Consider the following 19,734-nt stretch of genomic DNA (forward strand, 5'->3'; position numbering starts at 1 on the left):
CATCGTACTGCTTTTCCCCCATCCACCCTCTCCCCTCCATCCCTCCACCTGAGCAGCAGTACAAGGTGGAAGTGTACCAGCAGCAGATCGACATGGAGAAGCTGTGCCACCAGGGGGAGCTGCTGCTAAAGAAGGTGTCGGACCAGACGGACAGAGACATGATCCAGGAGCCTCTCACCGAGCTCAGACACCTCTGGGAAAACCTGGGTGACAAGATCACCCACAGACAGGTGACAGAAACACACTCATACTCTGGGATGCTAGACAATATGCTTTCGGGCAGAAACCATATTCTACGTTCTTGTGCATTTTTGTAAATTAATGCCCTACTTGATAATACTACAGCATCACCCAAACGTCTTTGTAGATCTGCTACTTTTCTATTTCTGAATTTGAATCCTGAAAAGTAACCGTTTTGAACATAATGTTTCCACCCGACAGAGCCGATGAAATACAATGAAATACAATTATACTATGTAATGCCAGTTGAACCAGGAGCTGGGGTAATTTCAAACAAAGGTATCTTTCTGTGTTTAACTCTCCATTCCTCCATCTCGCTTCCTGAACAGCACAAGTTGGAGGGAGCTCTGCTGGCCCTGGGTCAGTTCCAGCATGCTCTGGCTGAGCTGCAAGCATGGCTGAATCACACACACACCACCCTGGACACACAGCGACCCATCAACTCTGACCCCAAGGCCATAGAGATCGAGCTGGCTAAACATCACGTACGTACATATTTATAGCAAACATGTTCAGTTTGAACGCCTTTTCTCTCTCCTTCACTCACTCTAACCCAAACTCTTGATTGTCACAAAGCTGTAACTTTAATATAATGGTTTTTTTTGCCTTAATGTTTTATGTCTCTCTTAATTTAATATATTGGTGATAAAAAAAGTTAAACTGATAGCTAGATGATCGTTTTCTGTTGGGCATCCCTAGCCTATAACTACATTGTGTTCATTCTAAAATATTGTGCAGTGTGATTTCAATCGTGTGCTAAGCATTCTGACATCGCAGTCCAACTCTTCCCATTGTCTTTGTTCCAGGTGCTGCGTAACGACGTGCTGTCCCATCATGCCACAGTGGAGGCGGTGAACAGGGCTGGCGCTGAGCTGCTAGAGTCCACTCCTGGAGACGAGGCTAGTCACCTCAGAGACCAGTTGGAGCATCTGAACCAGAGCTGGGAGAGTCTGCTGCTCAAGACCCAGGAAAGACAGAAACTACTGGAGGCTGCTCTCCATCAGGTACTGTAGGAGAAACAGGCTTCTCTCCATCAGGTACTCTACTGTAGGAGAAACAGGCTTCCACATTTTGAAGTTGTTACTTGCGCAAGCAGAGCGCGCAAGTAATGTGGTCGGCCTGTCTCATTTGTCGTGACAGCTGTTCCGCCATTTGAGGCTTACGCAGAAAAACATCAAATCTGTGCCCGTATTGCTGGACCAATGATGACGAAATGACCATATTTCTTACGTCATCATTTAGAGCTAGTCATACACGTATTTCTTACGTCATCATTTAGAGCTAGTCATACACATGCATGACTAGCTCTAAATGATGACGTAAGAAATATGGTAATTTCGTCATCATTGGTCCAGCAATACGGGCACAGATTTGATGTTTTTCTGCGTAAGCCTCAAATGGCGGAACAGCTGTCACGGTTTTTGGACCAAAGTGACCACAGAATACCGCTAATCAACTTACAACTACACACTTTATACAGTATAGAGTATATATATATAATATGGTCATTTCGTCATCATTGGTCCAGCAATACGGGCACAGATTTGATGTATGACTAGCTCTAAATGATGACGTAAGAAATACGTGTATGACTAGCTCTAAATGATGACGTAAGAAATATGGTCATTTCGTCATCATTGGTCCAGCAATATGGGCACAGATTTGATGTTTTTCTGCGTAAGCCTCAAATGGCGGAACAGCTGTCACGGTTTTTGGACCAAAGTGACCACAGAATACCGCTAATCAACTTACAACTACACACTTTATACAGTATAGAGTATATATATATAATATGGTCATTTCGTCATCATTGGTCCAGCAATACGGGCACAGATTTGATGTATGACTAGCTCTAAATGATGACGTAAGAAATACGTGTATGACTAGCTCTAAATGATGACGTAAGAAATATGGTCATTTCGTCATCATTGGTCCAGCAATATGGGCACAGATTTGATGTTTTTCTGCGTAAGCCTCAAATGGCGGAACAGCTGTCACGGTTTTTGGACCAAAGTGACCACAGAATACCGCTAATCAACTTACAACTACACACTTTATACAGTATAGAGTATATATATATAATATGGTCATTTCGTCATCATTGTTCCAGCAATACGGGCACAGATTTGATGTATGACTAGCTCTAAATGATGACGTAAGAAATACGTGTATGACTAGCTCTAAATGATGACGTAAGAAATATGGTCATTTCGTCATCATTGGTCCAGCAATATGGGCACAGATTTGATGTTTTTCTGCGTAAGCCTCAAATGGCGGAACAGCTGTCACGGTTTTTGGACCAAAGTGACCACAGAATACCGCTAATCAACTTACAACTACACACTTTATACAGTATAGAGTATATATATATAATATGGTCATTTCGTCATCATTGGTCCAGCAATACGGGCACAGATTTGATGTATGACTAGCTCTAAATGATGACGTAAGAAATACGTGTATGACTAGCTCTAAATGATGACGTAAGAAATATGGTCATTTCGTCATCATTGGTCCAGCAATATGGGCACAGATTTGATGTTTTTCTGCGTAAGCCTCAAATGGCGGAACAGCTGTCACGGTTTTTGGACCAAAGTGACCACAGAATACCGCTAATCAACTTACAACTACACACTTTATACAGTATAGAGTATAGAGTATATATGTATACATATATAGTATATGCCTATATACTATATATATATACTATATATATTTCTTACGTCATAATTTAGAGCTAGTCATACGTATACTATATACATAATCAATAAAAAATAAAATACCAAATTGTGCCTGATCTGCTGGGACCAGAGTACGTGGTGTGTATGTGTATGACTAGCTCTGTCATACATATATATGTTCTACTTTATGTACTTTACTTATGTACAGATCACCTAAAACAGACCTTTCAAAATTAAACACATTTCTTGAAAACATGGTAAAGTATATATCATCTCCGACTTCTGCAATTTTGATAATAGGAGATTTCAATGAAGACCATAATACTGAGATAGAAAGAAGTATAAAGACCTACATGTCAAAATTAGGCTTTAAACAATTAAATACAAATCCAACTACAGATTACGGAAATATTTTAGATCATGTATATTTTAACAAATGTGAAAGTATTAGTATAGAAATTGAAGTTAGAGACACATATTACTCTGATCATGATTTAGTATTAATATCACTATAGTCCAACATGAAATAGATTTAAAATTAAAATTAAAATTTTAATTAAGTTTATATACTTTTTTTTATAGGTGTTTACATGCATAAAGTAGATAGGTAGTAAATCGTTACACCTAATAATTACACATTTCAAATGTTCCTTCACAGAGATATTGAGATTCCACCGTTTACAGAAAAAGTATACTGTATAACATATTTTAATTCAGTTTATATACCTTTTTTTTCAACACATATAAATGATTTATTTGTCTCTGAAAAACAAAAAAGGGATCCAGAATATATCTACAACAATAAAACAGTATTTCTTATATAGATAGAAACTAGAATCATACTTTTTTTTTTTTTTTAAGATATTTTTTTGCGGCTTACGCCTTTATTGATTTTTTAAGGGATAGAAAGTAGGCTGACAGGAAACGGGAGAGAGATGGGGGGATGACATGCGGTAAAGGCCGTGTCGGGTCCGGGAGTCGAACCCGCGGCACACCGCGACTGGATCACCAGTCCGGTGCCCAGACCGTTACGCTACGGCCTGGGCACTAGAATCATACTTAATACTAAATGTTTACATGTATAGTAGGTAGCAAATAATTACATCTAAACATTAATCATTTCAAACGTTCGTTCACATAGATACTGAGATTTGACAGTTTACAGCGGGCGAAAACATTACATGCGCGCTCTGCTTGCGCACTAGTTGGCCATTTATGGCCTACTAGTGTGCAACAAGCAAGTATGCACTCGACAGAGTGCAGTTCTAGTTATCCCTGTGACCTTGTGTGCGTGCGTGTGCGTGTGTATATATATTTATATATATATACACCGGTGTGTGTATATATGTGACCAAATTTGACTGAGAGACTGCCATTGGATTTTTTTGAATTTTAGTTTTTTCATGTCATATGAAAGCAGGGAATCATAGCTTCAAATTGAGAAAACAGGCTTGAAAGGTTCACTTCTGTGGTCTCTAACATTACACCTAGCTACATGTTTAAGCATTTATTTCATATTTACATGTCGATTTCAGGTCTGACACTTATTTCAGACATGCTCTAGTATGTGAAGAGTCTGCCTGTGCTATTAACTCATTTTGGGAAAAAAAAAAAAAAACTTTCTCTCCTCCGGTGAAAAGCTGAATTTGAAATTTGCACGATGGCAGTCTCTCAGTCAAATCTGGTCACATATATACACACACACGGGTTAGGTTTAGTTGACAGGAACAATACGAGAGACAATGTAGCAAGTTATAAAAAATATATATATATTTTTTTTTTTTATTGGATCCGAGCAGCTGCTGGTATCCTCTTTTTTACAATAAGTCATTTTCTATGGGGAAAAAAATATAATAAAAAAGACCAATATTCAAATTTAATTTCTAGTGTCAAATAAGGAACACTTGCAATGCAGTAATATTAGTACCGGTATTTGATGTTCTCCAAAAGGCAGAGGCAGAATGGATGGGATCATGATCATGTCATTCTGACCCTGAGACTGTCTTTCCTCTCTCCTCCTCCAGGCGGAGGGATTCCATGGGGAGCTGGAGGAGTTCCTCCTGTGGCTCCGGAGGACAGAGAACCAACTGTCTGCTGCTAAACCAACAGGTGGTCTGCCCGAGACTGCCAGGGAACAGCTGCAGCAGCATATGGTAAACAAAACACTTGTTACACCATGACACCTACAATATAGCAGGCAATATTCCTGGCCTGAGCTAACGATGACTATTTCACAAGACACTATTTACTGTAAGTGATTGCTCTAATGTCTCGACACATAACATACAAAATGTTGGCCTACATAAACTAGTGGCACAAAATATAGCATTTTGTTGATGCTCATGAACAGAATAATGCAGTATACTACTATATACACTCTCACATAATGCAGTATGTATTGTACAGAAACAAATGAATGCCTGAATCATGCTCCGTCGCAAAACAGTGCCCCCACCGAAAACAGTAGACCTAAAATGTCATGGCGTGTCAAGGATGCGACACGTTGTGAGCATTAGGTCTGTTTCGGCACAGGTCTGTTTCAGCTTGCTCAGACTATTAGGTGACATGACCTTGGCCCATCCTTTCACACGAAAAGATACTCGCCGTATGCTTGTCAATGAATTTTTAATTGGCTGCCATTGTCAAAAACTAACGTCTGAAACGCAGTAAGACGACTCCTCCCTGGCCAGTGCTCTGGATACATGTCAGTGAGTGTTTGTGTATAATAATGATATACACAGCCTCTTCTGTCTGTCTTGGACCTGGTGTGCCGTCTACACTACAGCACCAACCTCTGTCTTTGTTTCTGTCCCAGTCTCTTGGACCTGCTGTATCACCTACTGTGTTTCTTCTCCCTCTGCCCTCTCCAGGAGCTTCAGGCCCAGTTGGCCCAGCGGGGAGAGCAGTACAACCGCCTATTGGACCAGGGAGAGTCCATGCTGTTGGCCCGTGGTGGGGAGGAGGGAGGTGGTCCTGGGACCACCCAGACCCAGCAGAACCTGGCCATGCTGCAGAACAAATGGGCCAGCCTCAACACCAAGATGGACGACCGCAAGGTAAGACTGCGTTGCTCTGTTTTCTGTCCTTTTGTTGTTGCTGTTCTAATTTATTTCATACTTTATTTCTTATAATTACTTTAAACCATTTATGAATATTATCATCAATACTCATCTTTGTCATAACATTTTGTTGCTAATTATTATCATTAGTAAAATATGATATTCTTGGAGTGTATCAATGTATAATTCATGTAGTTGCAAAGCTATATATTTTGTCTATTCTGGATGAACTTGCTGAGACAGAAAGGACATTAACTCCCCCCCCCTGCATTAATCTTTCTCCTTCCTTTTCACAGGTGAAACTGGACGAGGCTGTTTCCTTGGCGACAGGGTTCCAGACCTCTCTCCAGGACACCATCAACTGGCTGACCCAGGCTGAACAGACCCTCAATATGGCCCAGCCCCCCAGCCTCATCATGGACACTGTCCTGTTCCAAATAGATGAACACAAGGTAATGGATATGGCACTCAGTGGTATAGTACTGTATACTGAATATAGTGTAGGACGTCTGTGTAATACAGTAGTAGTGTAGTGGTATAACACCTACACATGGCCCGATACCAGATAGATGTACACCAGATAAATAAGCACAGTTATGTCTCAGTCTCCTAGCCTCGCAATGGATAGCTTTTCTATCAGTTCTCCTAGAACATATTGAACGTATTAATGGTTGATTCAAATCTCCCTCTCTCTCTCTCTCTCTCTCTCTCTCTCTCTCTCTCCAGGTGTTTGTGAATGAGGTCAACACCCACAGAGAACAGGTCCTGGCTCTGGAAAAGGCCGGCTCTCAGCTCCGCTTCGCCAGTCTCAAGCAAGATGTGGTTTTGATTAAGAACCTACTCCTGAGCGTCCAGGCCCGCTGGGATAAGCTGGTCCAAAGATCTCTGGACCGAGGTCGACACCTGGATGAGGCTCGCAAACGGGCCAAACAGGTACTGACCTCCTGTATGGGATTCAGATTCAGATCTGCTGTTTTCGCCGAATGTTCTGCCCAGAATAAGGACATCTAACCCTAATGATAGAGATCCTGAGACCTATTGCTGTGCTCACTGTCAGTCTAATGCCTCAACGTTTTTAATACATTCCAGAGGTATTTCCGGCTCATGTCATTTAGCAGCAAAAAATGCTTACGCGTCAGTGATGGAATTCCTTCAGCGATATGAAATGAAACCTTGATCTCTTTCTGTAGTTCCATGAGGCGTGGAGGAAGTTGACTGACTGGCTGGAGGAGGCAGAGAACAGGCTGGACTCGGAGCTGGAGATCTCCAATGAACCAGACAAGATCAAAGTTCAGCTGGCTAAACACAAGGTAAGGAACCATGAAGACCACGTTTGTTGTTTCACACATCTATATACCTAAATTATCAATCCTAAAATGTCGTTTTCAAGACTATAAAACCTATAGATTGACGTAATAATAACTACGTGCCATAGTAGCTTGCAATAATTCTCTTTCTCTCCCTCTCTCTCCATGCACAGGAGTTCCAGAAGGCACTGGGCTCCAAGCAGCCACTGTACGACACCACGGTTCGGTCTGGTAAGGCCATGAGGGACAAGGCCCAGCTCCAAGCGGACAACCAGAATATGGACCACTTGCTGGGAGAGGTCCGGGACAAGTGGGACACCGTCTGTGGCAAGAGTGTTGAGAGGTGAGAGGAAAGTGGCTGCATTCACCCACTTGTTGCACTCGTTCATTTCATTCAGTTCTGCTTCATTTTTTTAATTTGCTGTAAACAAATGGAATCCAATCAATACCAGTCATTGTTATTGTGGATTATCGCATGTAATAAATAAAAATATCATATATACAGTGTAGATCTCTCACCAAGAAACCTCACTGGTCAAAGATTTATTCCAGCTGTGCCGTTATTTCCCATAAAGCTTGTTAGCGCATTAGTTTGCGGTTCTACTCATACTGTTACATTATCATATGACACCAAGTATCATATATAATAAGAAAACAAACCCAATAACCTCTGCTCTCTCTCTCTCTCTCTCTCTCTCTCTCTCTCTGTCTGTCAGGCAACATAAGCTGGAGGAGGCTCTGCTGTTCTCAGGTCAGTTTGCCGAGGCCCTCCAGGCTCTGGTGGACTGGCTGTACCGAGTAGAGCCACAGCTGGCTGAGGACCTGCCTGTCCATGGAGACCTGGATCTGGTCACAAACCTCATGGACTCACACAAGGTACTGGTCCATATGTATGTATGGGCTGCACTGCAGGCCTATAATCTCTGATTGGTCTCCACTTGACATATATTTGCAATGGTAGTTGTGAGACTCTCAGTACGTATGTACGTAGATAAGTGCATTACAGTTAAGCATGAGAGCCACAAAACTCAATAAAGCACTGTCCACTCCCAGGCATTCCAGAAGGAGCTGGGCAAGAGAACCGGCAACGTTCAGACGCTGAAGCGCTCGGCCCGCGAGCTGATGGAGACGGGCCGTGACGACACGGCCTGGGTCAAAGTTCAGCTGCAAGAGCTCAGCAACCGCTGGGATACGGTCTGCGCCCTGTCCGTCACCAAGCAGACCCGCCTCCAGCAGGCCCTCAAACAGGTCAGAGAAGACAGCTTATATACACAGCAGAACATTTACTGCAGTCATGTGTCCTTGTCCTCTCTATTGTGCTACTGTTAGAGAGTTAAAGGATGTGTACAAAGAGGCTCTACGCACACCAAAGTCCTTGTGGCAGTGCCGGCACACAGAGAGTTAAAGGATATCACAACAATTCCAAATTAAGTTTTACAATGGCATTTGGAATTCTAAAAGGTTTCAAATAATTACTGGTGATTCTCATTTAAGGATGAATTGAGAGTGATATTACGTTATAGTTTAAAACCTTTTTTATAAAAAATAGTTTGAAAGTGTGAAAAATAAAAAGTCCAGAGGCAGACAGTTGGTCTAGGTATAGCAACTTTTAATAAAATCTTCAAAATCTGTAAACTGTCGTACACACTGAGCTTCACTGCCATCTCCACATATCCCTCCCATCTTTCTTCCCAGGCGGAGGAGTTCCGCGCGGCAGTGCAGATGCTCCTGGAGTGGCTGTCGGAGGCAGAGCAGACCCTGCGTTTCCGCGGCGTCCTCCCAGAGGAGGCGGAGACCCTGCAGGTCCTGTTGCACACGCACCGCGACTTCATGGCCACCGTGGAGGACAAGAGGGCCGATGTCAACAAAGCAGCCGGCATGGGGGAGAACATCCTGCCCGTGTGTCACCCCGACTGCATCACCACCATCAAGCACTGGATCACCATCATCAGGGCACGCTTCGAGGAGGTGAGGGCCACGGGAGGAGGTCGAGAGAGGGGTCATTCATTGCCATGCTGGCTTGTGCTGGACATTTTGGGATAAACAAACACAAGCTAGCCTAGAGCTAGCTAATTACCGTTTTAGGTCTGTAACCTTCCATTTGTCTGCTCTCAGAGTTATGTAAAACGGGTTGAGAACCACTGTCCCAGTGGACTCCTCATGTACCATAGTGTCATAGTAAATCAGTTTCATAAGAAAACCTGGAGACTGACATTCAGTAATTGGGTCTTACGGTCAAAGTAAGAACATTATAATGGTGTGTAAAAACTAAATAAAGAAATTGCCACGAACGAGGCCAAGCCTTTGCCATGGACACATATTGATGACCCCTGGGCGGGAGGGAATGTTGAGGAGGTGCAAGGATGGAGGTGCAAGAGGGGAGATAGAAGTTGCAGATGCAGGTGTCCTCTGGTTTACAATTCACTCGTGTCTGAATCTTCTTTTTGTCGTTTGTTTATTGGCAATCCACCATTTAGCTGGTAGGATCACACAGATCCCCTTTTTTATTTGTATTCATTATTTAAATCACCTACAGGTGCTGACGTGGGCCAAGCAGCACGAGCAGCGGCTGGAGACGGCTCTGACGGAGCTGCTCAACAACGCTAACCTATTGGAGCAGCTGTTGTCATGGCTGCAGTTCGCCGAGACCACATTGGTCCAGAGAGACACGGAGCCCCTCCCGCAGGACATCGCTCAAGTCAAAACACTCATCTCAGAACACCAGGTTGGCTACTGTAACTCCACAGACATTTTGTTCATATGCTGACTTACTACAGGTGTGGCTATACTGCACTGCACTATGGCTGACTTACTACAGGTATGGCTATGCTGCACTGCACTAGCTAGATTACTATAACAAATGTCTATGTTTGTCCGCAGGTGTTTATGGAGGAGATGACGAGGAAGCAGCCTGATGTGGACAAGGTGACTAAGACCTACAAAAGAAAACCAGCCGGGCCTCCCAGCAGCCTGGCTGAGAGGAGAGGAGCGCGTAAGTCTCTCTGCTTAACATTAAAGGCTAACTTATATTTAGTTACTGTAACACATAACTTTGCTTAAAGTTTAAATCAGGCTTTTTGGGAACTGACACCGCAGAACAGTAGCTCATAGCCCCTGTTACTACGTATTTAATACCTAGTCACTACAGAAACACAGATCTAACTCGGACTGTACCTACCATGCATACCTGCCATATGACATGAAATAAAGACTGTGGTGTGTCTCTCATCTTGCTCCCTCTACAGGTAAACACCAGCAGCAGCAACAGGCAGCCGTGCAGTTTGCTGGGGCCAACCCACGGCTCAACCAACTCTGTGCCCGGTGGCAGCAAGTTTGGCTGCTGGCACTCGACCGCCAGCGCAAACTCAACGACGGTCTGGATAGACTCGAGGAGGTTCTTATTTCATTCAAATTTGTATTTTTATCGGTTGTTCATTTATGTTGCATATCAATTTCAGCTGACTAGACGATTTATTTACCCATGCAATTTTCTCTCTCTCTCTCTCTCTCTCTCGTTCTTGTAGCTGAAAGAGTTTGCCAACTTTGACTTTGATGTGTGGAGGAAGAAGTACATGCGCTGGATGAACCACAAGAAGTCTCGTGTCATGGACTTCTTCAGACGTATCGACAAGGACCAGGATGGCAAGATCACACGGCAGGAGTTTATCGACGGCATCCTGGCCTCAAGTAGGTCCAAATTATTGACTGGTTGATTTCTTCTCCCCACAATTTATCACATTAGCTCACCATGCAGTTTATGGCTTCTGAGGGAATGTCCTCAACCCGAAAGGCCGTCTGATTTCTTTAGCCTCTAACAGTTACAGGACTGCTGTCTGGCTTTCATCCGTACTCGGCTAATTGTTTGCTGTCCTCCTGTGCAGAGTTCCCCACCAGCAGGTTGGAGATGACGGCGGTGGCAGACATCTTTGACCGAGACGGAGACGGTTATATTGACTACTACGAGTTTGTAGCTGCTCTGCATCCCAACAAGGACGCCTACAGACCCACCACCGACGCCGACAAGATTGAGGACGAGGTGAGGGATGCCGGAAACTGTGATAGTACCTGCATACATAACACATGAGACGAAAACAAAGCAGCACCCCCCCCCACACACACACACACACACACACACACACTTCTCACGTGCCCTCTTGCTGTCCTTTACAGGTGACACGGCAGGTTGCCCAGTGTAAATGTGCCAAGAGGTTCCAAGTAGAGCAGATTGGAGAGAACAAGTACCGGGTAAGTCCACTGTTGTGGTAGAGTTCACTGTACAGTGAAATGTTAACCGTTTAGTCAAATTATATTATTTCAGTTTAAACGTTTGATGAATATTTCATCGAATTTGATATTTACCAGAACAGCAGAATTGGGAACATTAATTAGTAGTTGTTACTCATTAGTATCTGTTGATATACAGTAAATGATGTAATTGTTTATTTGTTGTAATCAGTGCTATCAGGTGCAGGCTATGTGCATTCACTGCATCATCAAGCACCAATTAACCACTCACCCCTTTCAGCATTAAATAAAGCAATAAGCCGCAAGAGGTCTCAGGTTACCTTGTATTTTATAATGGCTGAGAGGCGTGGTGAGACACGATGCGCAGCGGAGCGTTGCCAACCCTCTCAAACATTATCAAATACAAGGTAAGCTCGGACCTCGCGTGGTTTATTGCTTTTCTAAAACGGTTACAAACATAGCAATATTATCATAACATTTTTATAATTTACAAATGTAGTTACTCTTTGCACCCACCAGAGAGAGCCAATTTCTTGTTGGCCAGTCAGGCTATGTGTTTACGACAAACTTTGCCAAAGAAAAACAACTTATGTGTTAGGTCAGTCTCATTATGGTACCTAACATATTCGACAGAAATTCATTCATTTCATTTTTTAAATCCAGATTTAGCTGATATGTCTGTGAACATCACGTCAAAAACAAAAGCATAGCGAGCTAGTGAACAGCTGTTCTCAGTGACATGGGAATAGACTTGCTGTCTTTACAAGGCCGCCCGGAGCCACTCATTCACAACCCTATGAGCGCGGCCAGGGTTTATAAGGAAATCAAGCAGCTACAGATATGCTGGATCACTATAACGCACCTGGGATTGATATAAAGTAACTGATTGAAGGTGTAGTTTATCGTGACATTTACTACGTGGTCTAATCAGAAACCATCCAATCAGAATCAAGTATTGGGACTAACCGTTTTAGGAGTGTGACTCGGTCATCTTCATGTGTGTCTACGTGTGTACCTCACAACATCATGTGCTCATGGTGTATTTCGGAGGCGTCTGAATGTATAATAACAGTTATGTCATCATGTCATCATAACATGCATATAACATGTTGTGTTACATTACATCTCACAGCACTGCGGCTGTGCATCACCATGACACTAATATCAGCCATGTTGTAAATGTAAAGCCTCAGAAATACTTTGTTGCCCACATGTGTCACGCACCGATAATGGCAGATCTACAAGCTCCCAGGGCGTCACAGAGCTCTGAGCTTGTGTAGACTATGCTATTTTAGGGTGTTGCGACACCTGCGCACGACTAAGAACAAAGCAGGCGTAACGGTGTGGATGCACCCTGACCCCCAGGTACAGGACAAAATTAGCATTGTTAGCGGTGGTTCGGCTACAGACCTGCAGTAGTCAAATGAGTAAAAGTCAACTTGGCCAAGACAATTCAGTAATGTTAGAAAGTAGAAAGCAGGGAGGCGCCCCCGGTGGCTCACCTGGTAAGTGCACATATATCACATAAATAAGGCTCAAGGCTGTACTTGTCCCGCAGCTGGCCCAGGTTCAAGTCTGAACCTCTGCTCTTTGCTGCATGTCATCCCCTCCCACCTACCCTGTCTCCCTCTCACTGTACAGTGACTATCAGGAATGACAAAAGAAAAGCACCAAGAATATGAAGATTTGGATTATATTATATTATATTATATTATATTATAGCTATTTTCCAATAGCAAAGCCATTATGTTACAGTATTATATTATTAAAAAAAGCATTTTGGATACAGTAAACAGTATACCTGCTTAGCCTGGGCTCTCAGTGTGCATCTACTACTGTATGTAGCATTATGCTATAGCTATAAACACTTCCAACAGCTTGTTCTGGATCAGCCATCAGCGCCGCTGTCTCTGCCTTCATTCTTCATCATTATCCATCGGTTAATGATACCCATAGTGTACGACAGCGACACAGGGGACACACTAATTGCACCCAGATTTGTTCTTGTCATTTCTGTTGTACGTCTTTCAGTCCACCTCTCCTTTGTTTGTTCGTGTCTACCTGTGTGTTCATGTTTCCATCTGGCTTCACTGTCTCACTGACTGTCACTTCCATCTCACCACACGTGGCAGTTTCTCATCGCATTCTCACTTAACCATCAGAGCATTCACGTGCATTCTTGTCACTGCTTCTCTTCACATACACAGCTATGCTTGTGCGGGAATACAAATAAAATACATGATACTATTATTTAAGACAGGAAAAGTAGATTTTCAAGCACTTCAGTTATTGCATTTTCATGTAGGTTCCAATTATTTGGTTTCAATGAAAGCAAAATTCATATTTGACCTATGAAGCATCGTGTATACAGTATAGAGAAGACTTCACCAGTATGTATATACTGTATATTCACATACCATAAATATACAGTATACTGCATATATATACGGCATATAGTTCTATAGGGCATATAGAACAGACTTTATGCATATAATGCCTTTCTGTGCACAAAAGACCAAATAGAGCTGTAGTCGATGTCACTGCTGTTGTTTCACTCCTTCTATTTTTCTTTCTCCTTGTGTCTCTCCTCTCTCTCTCGTCCTCCGGATGATTTATTGTAGTTCTTCCTTGGAAACCAGGTAAAGTGACTCCCAACGTCAGTGATCAGACCTCTGGAACCTGCTCGCTGCTTTTCCTCCAACGTAGTGCTCTCAATTGCAAAAATGTACAAAATAAAAAAATATAAAAAGAAAACACTTAACCCATTCTGACCTGAGATCAGATTCATACGAGGTTTCCGCCGGACACACACTGGTTTGATGAACCCATTCTGACCTGAGATCAGATTCTAAAAATGTCAGTCGTTCTTCGATTTTTCAAAAATGGCAGACCTACAAGCTCGTATCGCGCCACTCGGTGGCGCGATATTAGCTTGTAGATCTGCTATTTTTCAATAGATAAAGCATAACATGATGCTAACACCAAAACGGGTGCCCGGTCAGAATGGGTTAAGTTGTTGCATGGCAGAAATTGCCCATCTAGAAGCTCACAACACTTAATGACATGCCCAAAGTAGGGAGGAACACCAGGTCGACAGTGGTTATGGGTGTGAACCTATGGGATCACTGACTGTATCTTACGCCACTTACACAGGACAGACCACCAGGGAAATCTTCACACCATAGAATGCAACCTAAATGTACATGAAGCACTCCATTGTTGGTTTTGTGAGCTCGTGAGCAGGTTTCACTGTCCCAGTTGTGCTCTTGGTGTGATTTGTTTTGTGTGGAGAATGACAAATTGTGCAAAGTGAGATGGGCGACGATGATATGTCTGAAGTTGTAATTAGTGGTGTGAGGCGATCTTCTGTGCTTTAGAGCTAGAGCGCTGGGAACAAAATCAAACTGCTGGGGACCAGACTGAGCAGAATCTGCTTGGGTGTACTGCTTTTGCTGTGGGTATAGAAAAATAAAAGTGGTGTAATTTATTTCTGAAAATATACGGCGAATCTCTGAGTTGGTTGTCTATGGCTGTGCACTACATCAGACAGACCACGCTGTAGACAACAACAGATCAAGTAATTTATGCATGTATCGTTTAGTGATGACTGCATGTAAATGTGGATCTAGTGCTCAGGGTTTGGGGAAAGGGTGTGTGTCTATCAGGCGTTTGAAGCTTGCGGTCAATGTGCCAACAATTGTTCACTCACTGAATTCCTGTATCTCGCCACCCCCCCAATCCCCACTCATTATTTCTCTCTCTCTCTCTCTCTCTCTCTCTCTCTCTCTCTCTCTCTCTCTCTCTCTCTACTCTCTCTGCTTCTTTCTCCAATCACTCTCTTACCTCTGTCTGTCTCACCTCTTTTCCATCTTCTCCATTCTTCACCTCTGTCTTCCTCTTCTGGCGATCTGCTGCGGTCCCCTTGTGCCATTAGTTTGGAGACTCCCAGCAGCTGCGTCTGGTGCGTATCCTGCGCAGCACGGTCATGGTGAGGGTCGGCGGTGGTTGGATGGCCCTGGACGAGTTCCTGGTCAAGAATGACCCATGCAGAGGTTAGTGGTGCTTGCGCACGCGTGCACATCTACATCTACATACACACACACACACACACACACACACACACACACACCCACACACATAAACATGAGCCACATAAATAGCTATTGATCTGATTGTCTCCCCCTCATTTTCACCAAAATACATTATATTTCATTGCACGACCCCTTCGGCAAGTGTGTCTCACAGAAAATGTAAAAACTGCTATTTTTGAATTTCTTTTGAAAAATCTTGAAAGTGCGAGTCTGTGAGAACTACTGATTTTAGAAGGCATTGGTCAAATTGACCCCAGGTCTTACTGGGTTGAGATGAGCATGCTGGCAGAGCTGCCTACACAGGAGTGCGTGGAGCGGAGCACGGAACGCCCAGTCGCCTGCTGAAGTCGTCATTAGAGTTAACCGGCTGATGCCCTGACCCATACTGACCTATACTTTCTTGCAGTGTCCGTGTCTGACAGTGTGTCAGTGCCCAAAGAGCTTGTCCTTTTTTCTCTCCAAACACTGTTCTCGTTCATCCATCCATCCATCCATCTTCAACGGCTTATCCATAGTCTGATACACCAGAGAGCTTCAGACTTCCCTCTCCAGAGCAACATTAGTAACTTCCTCCCGGGGCATCCCGAGGCGTTCCAAGGCCAGTGAGTCCATGTAAACGTTCCATCTGCTCCTTGGTCTGCCCCGGGGTCTCCTCCCAGTGGGACGTGCATCGAGGACCTCCCCTAGGGACACGCTCGAGAGGCATCCTAACCAGATGCCTGAACCACCTATAAGTTGGCTCCTTTCCAGGCGCCTTTCTCGTTCTTCCATTTAAATCTTTTTATTTTCTCAATGAAAGAGGGTAGCCTATAGCCATCTATAAGAGGGTATTTCTGTGCGTCTGTATCTGTATTTCCAGAGCCAATTTTGCAACCCACCCTAGTTTAGTTTAGTTTATTTGCACATATTATGTAAATAATAACAACAATATGGTAAAATCAAAGAAATACATAAAGCAAATATACAATAGGAAACAAGATTAAGTTACATACATGATGTGCTGGAAGTGCCAAAAAAACCCAAAGGGGCTTATCGAGTGGCCTTCCTATAGAAGCTACCAGTTGAGCTTAAATAACAGAAATTAAGATATGAATAATATTGGTAAACCTAAGGATTAAATAATAATAATGATAATGAAAAAATAAAAAATATTCTAATAATAAATATCAAATAATAACATGACTAGGGCGTGTTGCCCAAGCTTGTTAATTAAAATTGCAGTAATTGTCTCTTAAAAGAGCAGAGACTGACTGATCAGCAGCTATATTCCTTGTCCACTAATGTTTATATCACTTATAATGGACGTCAAAGGGGCTCAGATTACATTATAACTTCTAAGTGTTTGATCCTCTACCACCCGGCTAGCCTCTTTCAGAGCCAAGTCATGTGTAAGCAGAAGTGGATGGCAGTCAAATCAGGCTGAAACCACCTCATACAGTATGTCACAGATGAGTGACATCATAGACTGGCCACATGAAGTCTGTTTTTACTAGACCCCATCTTGTTTTGTTTTTTCTCTCCCCATCATACACTCCTGTCCTTATTTTATCCGGTGTCTTACCCTATCATCTTCTTTAGCCCTGTCACACTCTCCCTCGCCCCCTCTAGCGGTCTTCCTTTGTCTCTCACACTCTCTTCAGTTCCACTTTATTTCCTTTATCTGTTTCTCAAAAGAAAAGCAATACTATTGCATGGTGCATGGTCTTCAGATCTCTCCCCTCTCCCTTCCCCTGTTCTTCTTCCCTTCCTTTCCTTTTTCTCTTTCCCCAGTGCAACATCCTGGACTTAAGATCCTTCGCTGCGATTCCAGTAGCTCCATTTCATCTCGTATAGGTTGGACTCTCTCTCTCTCTCTCTCTCTCTCTCTCTCTCTCTCTCTCTCTCTCTCTCTCTCTCTCTCTCTCTCTCTCTCTCTCGCTCTCTCTCTCTCTCTCTCTCTCTCTCACCTCTCACCACCTTCGTGCAAGCGTTCTCTACTTCCTCACTAACTCTGTCCGGTTTGGTCCCCCACCCCCCTCCTCCCCATCCTGTTCCTATTGGCTCTGTCTGACTTCTCATCCTTCCTTAATTCTTTCTCTTTTTATACTTCTTATAAGTTCACCATTTTCTCTCTCTCTCACTGGCTTTATCCTTCCCATTTCCCAGTGTTTCTGTCTCTTCCTCTTCTGTCTTTTCTTCCTCTCTCTTTCTGCCTGTCTTCCTTCTGGTTTGGTTTGTTGGTTTGGGCTTGTTGCTGTGCCTTGCTGACTGTGACCACTGGACTAATGTTATGGATTAATGTCCCTCGTACCTTCTTCCTATCCCTGTCCTATATTCCTGTTCCTGTCATTGTCCCTTGACTCCCTTCTTCCTGGCTTTCTGCTCGCGCTAGCTCTGGATCTTGTTCACAGTTTTTTTATTTTACACATTTTCAGAGTTCTGTGTGCGTGTGGGTGTGGGTGTGGGTGTGCATGCGTGTGCGCGTGTGTGTGTGTGCGTGCGTTACTGTAACCCCACTTTTTCATGTTTCTCACTGTAGTTGGTGCCAGAAGTGTTTACTTGTATCCTGTGTGTGTGCCCACTCACCTACAGTATGCAACATGTAGGCGCGTGTGTGTGTGTGTGTGTGTGTGTGTGTGTGTGTGTGTGTGTGTGTGTGTGTGCGTGCATGAACACATGTGTATGCAGAGATTTTCTTCTGATAGGGGCAGTAGTAGGAGCAGTCAACCACTATGTGTTTATCAGGGTGTGTGTGTGTGTGTGTGTGTGTGTCTCTCGTCACCCCACCATGAGCATGCGATTACTTCACCTTGTCTCTTGTTGTCTCTCAGTGACTGTCACTCCTGGCTATTTCGGCTGTCGACTAGGTACCTACCCCCTCTCTCTGTTGTCCATCCATCAAGCCATCCATCCACTTTTAAGCATCACTTACCAACCACCGCTGTTGTGTGTGTGTGTGTGTGTGTGTGTGTGTGTGTGTGTGTGTGTGTGTGTGTGTGTGTGTGTGTCCGTTTGTCCTGGGGTTGATGTCCGTCTTGTCTTTGTGCCAGAGTCTACTACATCATGCTTTCCTCATTCACTCACTCACACCAGTGGGGCTTGGCCCACCCACCCCGGTCTTGATGGTATAAAATAAATCGGGGCAAAAACTAAATGTTTGAAATGCATGTCCAAGTTACGGAAGACACTAAAGAGTGCAAAAGGTTTGAAAATGCACTGAACCAGGGGAAATGAATATTGAATGAGCTTTTTTTTAATGCAGTGATAATTCACAATTTTCTGTTCATTAGAATCACACTGGCAGCTATACTGAACCTAAAAAACTCATAGCCATTATGGTTTCAAAGATTCCTATTGTATTTTTTTCTTTGTTTATTTATGTATTTCTTTAATTTGAGACTAGAATCCAAAAGGAAAATAATAATAATAAAAACATCAAATAGTTGATTAAAATCTCTGAAGCAAGAGACAAAGAGAATTGGACCGTCCAAGACCTGGGCGTGTCTGGCCTGGGTTTCTAATAATGCTACTAGCTTCCAACCCAACGTGGCTCCTTTTTAAATGTTGATGGCTGGTTGGTTGGGGGACCCAATTACAGGGTGCACCTGGTTGGCGCGGGGGACATAATTGTAGGGTTAATTTAATTGGCTGGCCTTGCTATTCCGTTGCTAGGGGCAATGGCAGTGAGGGGTGTGGCTACTGGCTAGGATCTGCTAGCTGACCACGGCCCACAGTTGCACGGCTGCTATGGCTAGCCGCTAGCTTCTGTCTGGTTCCTTTCCTTCCTTTAAGCCAGAGTTATACTTATTTGTGTGCGGGTGTCATGCACTGAAAATAGCAGATCTTCAAGATCAGAGCGCATCGTTACGCAATATATTTGAGCTTGTAGATCTGCCATTTTCAGTGTGCTGCACAAATAAGTGTATGAACCAGGCTTTACTTTTATATTCATCTCCATTCTCTCTGTCTCTACTCCTGTACTCCTCATGTCTTTCACTCTCTACTCCTGTACTCCTCCTGTCTTTCACTCTGAATCCTAACGTGATTCAAAGTATATTATGCTTTCTCTCTGTCTCTATTCTACATTTCTCTACATTTCTTCTGCATTGCCCTTTATTCTGTTGCTCTCATC

General features: G+C 43.4%; 1 protein-coding gene across 11 annotated transcripts in view; it reads left to right on the forward strand.

Moving 5' to 3' along the window:
* Positions 1-19,734, forward strand: part of macf1a (microtubule actin crosslinking factor 1a) — a 266,103-nt gene that overhangs the window by 238,835 nt on the left and 7,534 nt on the right. For 6 of the 11 annotated variants that reach the window (XM_083785940.1, XM_083785948.1, XM_083785941.1 and 3 more), the window contains 22 exons: positions 57-230; positions 570-725; positions 1,047-1,244; positions 4,946-5,074; positions 5,792-5,977; positions 6,277-6,432; positions 6,707-6,913; positions 7,171-7,290; positions 7,461-7,630; positions 8,004-8,163; positions 8,341-8,535; positions 8,983-9,255; positions 9,824-10,012; positions 10,168-10,279; positions 10,533-10,681; positions 10,812-10,974; positions 11,169-11,323; positions 11,458-11,532; positions 14,154-14,171; positions 15,467-15,584; positions 17,394-17,456; positions 18,434-18,469. In XM_083785940.1, the coding sequence (XP_083642066.1) occupies positions 57-230; positions 570-725; positions 1,047-1,244; positions 4,946-5,074; positions 5,792-5,977; positions 6,277-6,432; positions 6,707-6,913; positions 7,171-7,290; positions 7,461-7,630; positions 8,004-8,163; positions 8,341-8,535; positions 8,983-9,255; positions 9,824-10,012; positions 10,168-10,279; positions 10,533-10,681; positions 10,812-10,974; positions 11,169-11,323; positions 11,458-11,532; positions 14,154-14,171; positions 15,467-15,584; positions 17,394-17,456; positions 18,434-18,469 (3,202 nt within the window). The remainder of the gene's footprint in view (positions 1-56; positions 231-569; positions 726-1,046; positions 1,245-4,945; positions 5,075-5,791; positions 5,978-6,276; positions 6,433-6,706; positions 6,914-7,170; positions 7,291-7,460; positions 7,631-8,003; positions 8,164-8,340; positions 8,536-8,982; positions 9,256-9,823; positions 10,013-10,167; positions 10,280-10,532; positions 10,682-10,811; positions 10,975-11,168; positions 11,324-11,457; positions 11,533-14,153; positions 14,172-15,466; positions 15,585-17,393; positions 17,457-18,433; positions 18,470-19,734) is intronic. The other 5 variants (XM_083785944.1, XM_083785942.1, XM_083785943.1 and 2 more) reach the window with 4 other exon arrangements.

Source organism: Protomyctophum parallelum (assembly GCF_964188405.1).
Source record: "Protomyctophum parallelum genome assembly, chromosome: 1".
NCBI lineage: Eukaryota > Metazoa > Chordata > Actinopteri > Myctophiformes > Myctophidae > Protomyctophum > Protomyctophum parallelum.